Source organism: Labeo rohita, chromosome 21 (assembly GCF_022985175.1).
Source record: "Labeo rohita strain BAU-BD-2019 chromosome 21, IGBB_LRoh.1.0, whole genome shotgun sequence".
In the NCBI taxonomy this organism is placed as follows: domain Eukaryota; kingdom Metazoa; phylum Chordata; class Actinopteri; order Cypriniformes; family Cyprinidae; genus Labeo; species Labeo rohita.
In genome coordinates this window covers 11,380,905-11,391,544 of record NC_066889.1, presented here as the reverse complement: position 1 = coordinate 11,391,544, position 10,640 = coordinate 11,380,905, and the positions used below count along the sequence as shown (strand labels likewise).

The following is a 10,640-nucleotide window of genomic DNA, read 5'->3' as shown; positions in this document are numbered from 1 at the left end:
CCTGAACTTTGAACTACCTCAATATATTGCCATTTGCGTGCTGATTCTGCAGGGCTCGTCTTTTCGTTTTGTTCCTTCATCTTGGTCAGAACATTCAAATGCTTTTTTTTTAACCCAGAACGTAGTTTTTTTTTGTGTTGAAGTCCCGTGTTTTGTATAGGTAGAGAACTGTGTTCACTGTAACAGACACGCACTGTTTTGATATTTCAAGTCATTCTCTTGTTGAAGCCTCTGTGTGTGCAATATGTAATCATTAGTTTGTTACTTGTATATTTTTTTTTTTTTATTTTGTACCACTACTTTTTTACAACGTAGAATTAGTTTTTCATTGGTTTGGTTTGTTTTAACACATTATTACTGCATACATGCAGTGATTTATTTTTCCACCAAGAAAATGTTGCACATTGCAACCAATGTCTCCTGAATCTCTAGACATTTAGTATAGAGAACAATGATTCTGCTCATTCAGTGATCTAATGGGTTTATTTAAAAGCCTGTATTTGGGTAGGAAAAGAGGGGGATAACAGGTGTAAATTGGATGAAACCGCAGAAATAAAATGGAGAAAAGCACACGTTTCGTTCATGTGTGAATCATACGTTTTGAATAGAGGCTGGATTTGCATGCCTCAGGGCGAGTTGTTTCATATGAATGTCTGGACTCATTGCACATGAAAAGGTCTTTGGTGGGTGAAGGGGAGTGAGGGGGGGTCGTGTTCACTTGGCTCCACCCCAAATACCACTGCCCTCCCCCTTCCTCCCCACATGTAACGCTCTGGACTGAAGACAATGGGGGAGATTCCTGCCCCACATGGTGGCTCTTCCTGTCACTAAACACCACTAAACAAATAAAGCGCATCCAACTGAGCACCACTGATCGTTTCCGAGATAAAAGCTCTTGGGCTCAAAGAACAGCCGACAATAGCTACAGTAGTGTAGGTGTGATGGTAAAAAAATGTGATTTTTGTGTTAGTGGGTGTTTTAGGAAACATCTGTGTGGTGCAAAAGAGGAAAGAAAAAGAATTGGATGGACGGATCTCCTTTATGACTATGTGGGCTATAGCTTTTTACTAAGTAAATGAAGTCGACACGCGTTTACGAGAGTCCCACAACGCATGTGTAAATGCACGTCTAATACTAACACGGAAGAGAACAAATGGTTAAATAAAGTCGATATTTTTATTTTCTTTGCGCACAAAATGTATAGTTGTAGCTTCATAACATTACGGTTGAACCACTAATGTCACAAGGACTATTTTAATGATATCCTTACTACCTTTCTGGGCCTTGAATGTGTCAGTTGTGTTGCAGGGTCAGAAAGCTCTCAGATGTTAAAGGGGTCATCGGATGCAAAGTTCACTTTTACATGTTGTTTGAACATTAATGTGTGATGGCAGTGTATGTTCACATCTACTCTTTAATAATAAAAATCCAAGCATAGGTTTTTTTTAATTAATCTGTAAAAATAATATCCCCTTTTTCAAATCGCTTGGTCGACCAAAATTTTATTAGTCGCAGAAAAAAAAGGAAAAATCCACAGGTGAAGTCACGCAGTCCGTGATGGACAGATCGTTAACTGCTAGTTTATGGTAATACAGTATTTCGGACAGGACATTTAAATGCTCGCCTATCATTCATCGACCTCAAATATGGCTTGAAATATCTGAAATATGTAAATATTAGCAACTTTACATGGCCGGTCAATCGAAAGTTAACCTAGAAAAATGTGTGGAGTGTGGAAGCTGAACAGTAGCGTGCTCACTGCATGACAGATGGAGGCGCTGGTGTGCTCCCTCGCTCTTAAAAATTTACTCAGTTATTTCTGGTCATACAGATAAGAGTAATGCATCTTTCAAATAAGTAAAGACTCTACTTTTATTTGTGTGCATTCACAATAACAAAGCACTGTGCTTTTGTAAAATAATGAAAGCAAACAGGATGCGCTTTCTGCCGTCTCGGTCTCTGTGAACTTGAGCGTGAAACTCTGTGTATACTTCCCTTACAGATATGAAAAATATCTATAGAGAGCAAAATGTCTACTCTCAAATAAACTAATTCAAATGAAAAGCAAATATTCTTAGATTGTTATCTGTATGAAACATGCCCACTGCGGAGATGTTGCCATCGTCATCTCTTAAGCTGGAAAACAAAGAAAGCACTAGTGTAAACATTAAAATATTATTGCAGCCTCCTTACTGTTTTTTCCTGACACATTCATGATCATTACTTCTGCCGGTGTGCTGTGGCAAACTTCATGCATGTGCTTGAGCACTTATTAGGCTATGCAGGCAATTAAAGGCTCATTATAATGATTTAAATGGTTTATTAGTAATGTGCAATTAGTCCACTAATGCTTAAAATGAACGACTACTAGTTGACCAGAAAAATGTGTTTCTAAAATGACGAAGGTCTTACGGGTTTAGAAAGACATGAGGGTGAGTAATAGAGTTTTCACAACGCGTCATCAGTCGGCTATACTGAAAGTAATCAATGCCACTGAACTGAATGAAACTTGCATATTCTTGATTATTGCTACTGAAAATGGACAAATATTGTCATGTTTTGTGCTGTACTAATCAGTCGGATCAGGAAAAACATTTGAAGTCCTATATACTGCCAAAAGTTATAACAAATCAAGGAGAAGAGTGCAAAAAACTGTCGGAGGAACAAAAGGCATTTGTGGTTGGCTAAACTAAACCAGATTTCCAGGCCAAGAATCTTGACAACATTCATGTTTGTTCTTACTTCCAGTCAGGTAGGTGAAATTAGGTTAATATCTTTCTTAATACTGCTTATATGTATCTTTACCACCCATTAACTTTAGTTTGTAAAAATATTGCGCCCTTTCCTGCTTACTAAACCCTTCTCTATACAATTAAGCAGCTTCCACATGTTTTTTCCACCCGTGGTTTAGACCACATAAATTAGCAGAACAGTGTATTCAGTAGTACATTAACCATGCCAACCATGCTGTTGTTTACATCCGAGTATCGCCAATATAACCCGCATATCCGGGTAACTACACAAATCGTGACGTAAGTGCAAACCCTCTATTAATGACAGAATTTTCAATTTTAGTTTAATTTTCAACCTATCCCTTTAGGTTGCTTTCGCACTAGCATTTTTGGTGCGCCCGTGTTTGTTTGGATAATGTGAATGCTGTTTTTCTGTTCGCACTCGTGAACCGTACCCAAGTCCGCCTAAAAAGGTGGTCTGGGGTACGTTTTGCTTTTGATGTGAACGCAGTCGAACTAATTCACGGAACTAAACCGCTATTAACGTATTAAACTGGTCAAACGGTGTATTTATGCATTTAGTCACTCCCTTTCCTGAAAAGTCTTACTGAGGCACAGCAGCAGAGAGAAAATTTTACCTCATTTCTGATTCTCAGAAAGTGGCTCTCCCGTTCTTTTGAACCTTTGCATTACAGTCAGGACCAAAAGGCACGTGCCGTTTTGTATTGGCGCTCTGAATCAAAATCTTCAAAATTAAAAAAAGTACAAAAAGCAAGCTATTAAGTACAAAAAGCAAGCTATTACCCTTAAGCATTCATTCATTTTGCCGTCTTCCCGCCCATTTTTAGCGCCATGTTTGCGGTCTGCTGTCTTCCGATTGTATTCCCTAGTGAAAAAACCAGCATATGCTGGTAGGTATGTTTTGATGCTGGGATGCTGGTTAGGTATGTTTTGATGCTGGTTTAAGCTGGTCCTTTGCTGGTTCATGTTGGTCCTTTGCTGGTTCATGCTGGTCCTTTGCTGGTTCATGCTGGTCCTTGACCAGCAACATGACCAGCAAAAACCAGCAAAGGACCAGCTTAAACCAGCAAAAACCAGCAAAGGACCAGCTTAAACCAGCTAAGGACCAGCAAAGGACCAGCTTAAACCAGCATCAAAACATACCTACCAGCATATGCTGGTTTTTTCACCAGGGTTTCCACCGAGATCTGACGGAGTTATGAATGAACTGCTCGTCTTAAAATCTTACTAGCTAAATTACTGTTAGACAGCGATGCTATATAAATGTACAGAGCTACCGCACAAACGGAAGTTCAAAGACTATATTCTATAGATTCTATATTCTATATATTCTATAGATGGTGACGCGCTTGTTTCTCTGGAGAATAAGGTCAATACCTAGGAACAGAGGTAAACAGCTGCCAAGCCTAAGGGATAGTCCACCCAAAAACAAAATACTAGCTCTCATACCGTTCCAAACCTGTATGACTGATTTTCTTGTTTACAAAAGATTATATATTTTGAAGATCATTTTTAAATAAACGGTTTCAGTTCCTTTTGACTTCCACTGTATGGACAAAGGTACAATTAAAGTCAATAGGAACAAAAACGGTTTGGTTATCTGTTCTTCAAAATATCTTTTGTGTTCAGCAGATGTCTGATATGAGGGTGAGTAAATGATGACACAATTTTTGGGTGAACTATCTTTTTAATGACCTTGAAAAACCTTTCTTGACTCGAGAAGCCTTGTGTAACTCTTCTTTTAGGAGGCCATATAATTCTATAGGCTATAAAACTGGTGATGGTTTATGATTGATAAAAAGTGTTTTAAATATTAGCTTTTTTAACTATCATTTTGCTTCAAAAAACATTTGCATTATATAGACTCTCAGAAATGCATTATTTTACTTGAAATCTTCATTTGTGTTCATCTGCAAAAAATTCTGGGATTGCATGAGGTCGAGTAAATTATTTTTTTTTAGCTGGAGTATCCATTTAAAATGCTAAGAATGAATTCTTGACGGGGTGGAGCTCGCTGCACCGAAGCGGATTAGGGTTTTTATCTGTTTAATTAAAGAGATTGGGTGGATAGCAGACAGAGAGAGGGGCCCTCCCTTTGTGCTGGAGCCTGGTGGGGGGTACATGGGCAGGCCCTGGGAGGTGGGCCACATGTCTGCATTGGTGTGATGATGAAGAGACACGAAATCGGACGAGGGGGGGTTGAGAGCTGGCAAAGGGGCAGTTGGGTAATGGATCATTTTCACAACCTTTGTTTGCAAAGCAAGGAGGGGGAGGGGCTGGCACCTTTTTTCTTAATTACCAGGAGGGGGTACCTCTAAACTGAAACGTGCCCTCGACTGCCTTTGTTGTATTTCTTTATTCATGCTGAATTTTCATATGGATATTTAGCTCATATTGTTTACATATAGTGAGATTTAGGATTAACAGGGATTTGGCCAGTTAAAGATTAAACATGCTATAGTTTGTTAATGATTGAATTTGAAATTAAAAAAAAAATGTAAAAACAATATTTTATTTATTGCTTTAACCTTTTAAAATGTAGTAAAAACACATCCTTATTTATTAAAGTTTTACAGAATTACCCTCAGTATTTTATTTATTTCTGAAAAGCATTAAATCTAAAATTGTCTTAAAATCAAACCTCAAGTCTTTTCTTTATTAGTGTTGCCCTTAGTATTTTATTTTCATTTCATTTTATTTATTTTATTTTGCTTAAGAACATCTTCAATCATTATACACCTCCTTTTTTATAACTGTTGCCCTCAGTATTTTTATTTTATTTATTCATTTTATTTTGCTTAAGAATTTCTTAAATCATGGCACACCTCCTTTCTTTATAACTGTTGCCGTTGGTATTTTATTTTATTTTATTTTATTTTATTTTATTTTATTTTATTTTATTTTATTTTATTTTATTTTAATTTATGGCTTAAGAATATCTCAAATCATGCCATACCTCCTTTCTTTGTAACTGTTGCCCTGAGTAATTTATTATTTTATTTTATTTATTTTATTTTTTGCTTACGAATATCTTAAATCATGATGCACCTCCTTTCTTTGTAACTGTTGCCCTCAGGATTTTAATTTTATTTTATTTATTTATTTTTATTTGTTGGTTAAGAATATCTTAAATCTTGCCATACCTCCTTTTTTTGTAACTGTTGCCCTCAGTATTTTATTTTATTTTATTTTATTTTATTTTATTTTATTTTATTTTATTTTATTTTATTTTATTTTATTTTATTTTATTTTATTTTATTTTATTTTATTTTATTTTATTTTATTTTATTTTATTTTATTTTATTTTATGGCTTAAGAACATCTCAAATCATGCCATACCTCCTTTCTTTGTAGCTGTTGCCCTGAGTAATTTATTATTTTATTTTATTTATTTTATTTTTGGCTTACGGATATCTTAAATCATGACGCACCTCCTTTTTTATAACTGTTCCCCTTAGTATTTTTATTTTATTTTTTTATTTTATTTTGCTTAAGAATTTCTTAAGTCATGACACACCTCCTTTATAATTGTTGCCTTCAGTATTTAATTTAATTTAATTTTATATATTGCTTAAGAATATCTTAAATCATGACACAACTTCTTTCTTTATAACTGTTGCCCTCTGTATTTTTATTTTATTTTATTTTATTTATTGCTTAAGAATATCTCGAATCATGCCATACGTCCTTTCTTCATAATTACTGCCTTCAGTAATTTATTATTTTATTTTATTTATTTTATTTTTTGCTTAAGAATATCTTAAATCATGATGCACCTCCTTTCTTTATAACTGTCCTCAGTATTTTTATTTTATTTTATTTTATTTATTTATTTTTATTTATTGCTTAAGAATATCTTAAATCTTGCCATACCTCCTTTTTTTTGTAACTGTTACCCTCAGTATTTTATTTTATTTTATTTTATTTTATATTTTAATTTATTTATATATTGCTTAAGAATATCTTAAATCATGCTCAGTATTTTATATTATTTTTTAGATTTTACCTAAGAATATCTTAAATCATACCATACCTCCTTTATTTATAACTGTTGCCCTCAGTATTTTATTTTCCTTTATTTCTATTTTATATATTGCTTAAGAATATCTTAAATCATACCATAGCTTCTTTATTTATAACTGTTGCCCTCAGTATTTTATTTTATTTTATTTTATATTGCTTAAGAATATATTAAATCATGCCATACCTCCTTTCTTTGTAGCTGTTGCTGTCAGTATTTTATTTTATTTTTTATTTATTTTATATATTGCTTAAGAATATCTTAAATCATGCCACACCTCTTTTCTTTATAATTTTATTTTTTATTTAGCTTTGTTAAGAATATCTTAATCTTTAAAAGGATACCTTGTAAAAATCACTCCTCCACCTGTTTTCTTTGTTACCATTAGTGGTACTTAGGATGCATTAAAAAATGAGTGCTTATGTCTTTGTTAGAGCTCGGCCTGCGGGCTACATGCAGGATTTAAGTGTTGACTGCCCTCCAGTGGTGATCAGGCAGCCAGCAATCATTCTAATGTAATTAGATATTTTATCTCTTAATAATGTGACTTTACTGAATAAGCATTTCATCACTGAATCACTTTATGCATTAGCAGGATGAAGTAGAGAGATCAGGAGACATTAGTCAGTTTAGCTCGTACACTTTATTGAAGTAAATTGGAGGTCAGAGCAGAACAGGGTCATTTATCTCAATACAGCAGTTAGATCTTCTTGCTGGTACGAACAAAAACAACTGGACCGCTAGCAGCACTCGCCGTGGAGGTCTGTAAAGCAAAGCAAAGGGAATTTTAGCTACTTTACAAGCACTGCAACTCAAGTCAAATACGATGATATCTCACCTCCACCAGCTTTCCACCGCGGATCTCAGAAGTGTGGTTGTACTTGGGAAAATCAATAGTCAGCTTGCCTCCTTCCATGTTGACTGTGCCCTGGTGATGACACACAAGTGTGAGTGTCATCGTGAAGCATTTTATCTCAAAGAAGTCATAAACAGTAGCCATTATGCCGCCATACCTTAAATTTCTTTCCTCCAACAGTCTCCATCTCGCTCTCCTTGCCAGCGACGAATTTGTTGGTCACAACATGGTTATTTGGGTAGTACTGGATCCATGTGAAATCATCTCCATTCTGGATGACCTCTGTCACAAGCTTAAAGTCACGCCCCTTTGCGATGATATCATCAGGGATACCTGAAGTACAAAATCAAATTAGCATATTGGAATGATTTCTGAAAGATCATGGGACACGGAAGACTGGAGTAACGTCCAGTAACGTAAAATAGAAAGAAGTTCTTTTAAATGTAATGATATTTCACAGTTTACTTTACCTTCACGCTTTCAAAAACATAAAAACATTCCATCATTTTACCAGCAGACTGTTCAAATTTCAACACACCCTCTTGATCACAAATAGGGATTTTTACAGCATAAAACATTTTGGGTTCCCCAAACCTTTCACTGAACAGTTTTTAAAGGAAGCATTGTGTGAGGAGCTTTTTAATCATTTAGGCCCTACACTGCCGTTTTCACTGCGTTCACTGCCGTTTACACACTGCCGTTTTCACTGCATTTCGAAAACGATCTCCGTCCACACTACAGAACCGAAAACACATGTCACATGAGAATTCATGCAGGTACAACCGTAGATTTGTATAGGTAGAATCCCTATTATTTAGATGGTGGACGCGTCAGGTGCTTGGAGGGATCGAATGGGGCATCTACGTGCATCTATTTATGGGTACAAAAATGAACATGATATTGTTTTTCAGATCAAATGTGGGCAGCCACGCTATCGTTTTCAAACGTCTCCGTTTTGGTCCGTTTACACTGAAACGCAGCTTCTGAGTTTTCAGACTAAAGCGTATTCAAAAGTCTCCGTTTTCGAAGTTCGAAAATGCCGGAGTAATGTAAACAACAGACGTAAACCATAGCAAAAGTTGTGCGTTTTAAAACAAAACTGCACTAGTGTAAACACAGCCTTAAAGAATCCATTTTCCTCTTAAAAGAACATTTTGTGCAATTCAAAAGTTCAATGAATGTTAAAAGTTCTTAATAGAAACATGGAAGCCAATAAAGAACCTTTGTTTTTTTGAGTAGGTTCTTAAGACGTGCTTGCAAATGATATGCAAACACACCAGAACATGTAGGACAACATCTTGTTCAAAGCAATTTATAGTACAAGGACAGTCTAAACTAGAGCAACCTGGGTTTACGTGGATGGAAGTGCAGCCAAATATTCCCAAGTTAAAACAACTCATAAATCATCCACTGAGGTCCTCCAGCATCAACAGGACAAAATAACAGTTGTTTGAAAAGAAGCGGCTTACCAATGATTTTAAGGAATGGTTCATATCCTTCCTGAGATTCGGTTTCCCACTTGCCGTTGAAAGCCATGGTTTGGGTGTTGATTGTTGAGCAGGAAGAGCAAGCTGAGAGCTAAGGTACTGATGGGTAAAGTTTTCGCACTTATATACCCAACCGATCTTCAACTCTGCCTCTTTTTCATGACATTATTGGTACACCATCACCATAACCAAGCAATAAATTTTTACAATGGTCTCACAAAAGCACAAGTCATCAAGTTCATGACCGCACGGGTGGTTACCTTACCTTGTACGGATGTACCGTACGTTCATTCATCATCATTCATGCTTAAAATCTTTTCCAATACATTGGATATGATGAAAATAGCACTTGCCATCTATATGATCTCTAATATTCATGACAAATACATGATAAATGGGAGAAATATAGCAATATCTTTCATTTTTGCAGACTGCTGTAGTATCTCTTGTAATGGACTAGCTACAAAACCATTTTAGATTGCTGCTGTCGAGACTGAAGATTGGTAGTACTGAAGGCCATGTGCCTTGACCTTGCTTTTGAAAGGAAAGAAAGCTCTTTATGTCAGACTGAACTATATGTTCCAGTAGATAATGATTCATACACATAAAAACCATTTATACATCTAGAAAACTCAAACTGAGATGCTCTCTACATTGACCATCCAAAATAAACCTAAAAAAAATTATTTTGCGTTTCCCCAGAGGAAAGACAGCCACACAGGTTTTAACCACATGAGGGTGAGTAAATTATGAAGTAATTTTCATTTTTGGCTGAAGTGTTCTTCAAATGAATCGATTTAAAAAAAGCTGTAATCAAATGAACCGTTTTAAAATTGTCCGTCTGTGCGTTTAAAAGGAGGGAAAGCCATGCCAGAGGCCAATGCCCTTCAGCGCATAAACCTTTGTTAGTTTCTCATAGAATACAGCTTTTATTGCATCATCTCCTTTCCCTTTAGCCTTACCTTTTCTTTTTTTTTTTTTTTCTCAAGTCTTATGTTAAGATTTACAGATACACTTCAGCTTCAAAGATGTCTACCACACACACATCCAGCAGAATGACGAGCTGAAGAGAGATAAAAGCAGGAACAGAACAAGATGAGCTCTCTTTTTCACCTCCGGAGCTAGCTGTAAGCTCTCACCTCTGAAAGCACACATTGATTCTTGGGGAAAAGGAACTTTTGAAGCATCAAAAGGTCATTTGATGATGAGATTATTATTATCAGTGAGGTTGAGGACTATCATGGGATAGTGCTGCAAGGAAGATTTTTCTGCACTTTTTTTGTCGTGAAAATGTAGCTACAACAGCATACACTCTTAAAAATTAAGGTTCTTTATTGGCATCGTTGGTTCCATGAAGAACCTTGAACATCCATGGAACCTTTCAAATGCAGAAAAGGTTCTTTTTAGCTGAAAAAGGTTCTTTAGAATTTTAAAATGGTTCTTTTTTTTCTAGATTTTATTTTTGGCGTTTTTATGCCTTTATTTAGATAGGACAGTGTAGTTGGACAGGAAACAAAGTGGGA

At 35.6% G+C, this 10,640-nt stretch overlaps 2 protein-coding genes across 2 annotated transcripts in view; one reads left to right on the top strand and one right to left on the bottom strand.

The window, feature by feature from the left end:
- ccnjl (cyclin J-like) overlaps window positions 1-562 on the top strand; it is an 18,197-nt gene extending 17,635 nt beyond the window's left edge. The window contains exon 6 of the mRNA XM_051092272.1: window positions 1-562. This exon is cut by the window's left edge and continues 1,649 nt beyond it. The gene's annotated coding sequence lies outside the window, so the exon portion shown is untranslated.
- Window positions 563-7,398: 6,836 nt separating this feature from the next.
- Window positions 7,399-9,235, bottom strand: fabp6 (fatty acid binding protein 6, ileal (gastrotropin)). Its single transcript, XM_051092451.1, has 4 exons — window positions 9,100-9,235; window positions 7,788-7,963; window positions 7,613-7,702; window positions 7,399-7,537 (listed from the first exon to the last, which is right to left on the bottom strand). The coding sequence occupies exons 1-4, from the start codon at window positions 9,164-9,166 to the stop codon at window positions 7,475-7,477; spliced, it is 396 nt and encodes a 131-aa protein (XP_050948408.1). The 5' UTR covers window positions 9,167-9,235; the 3' UTR covers window positions 7,399-7,474.
- Between the last annotated feature and the right edge of the window lie 1,405 nt (window positions 9,236-10,640).

What these genes read in the sequence shown, in the direction of transcription:
- fabp6 (XM_051092451.1), bottom strand. Translation starts at nt 9,166, where the DNA reads ATGGCTTTCAACGGCAAGTGGGAAACCGAATCTCAGGAAGGATATGAA. An exon ending in ACCATTCCTTAAAATCATTG is followed by an intron (nt 7,964 to 9,099) that starts GTAAGCCGCTTC and finishes TTTGTACTTCAG; the next exon opens with GTATCCCTGATGATATCATC. An exon ending in GCGGTGGAAAGCTGGTGGAG is followed by an intron (nt 7,538 to 7,612) that starts GTGAGATATCAT and finishes TTTGCTTTACAG; the next exon opens with ACCTCCACGGCGAGTGCTGC.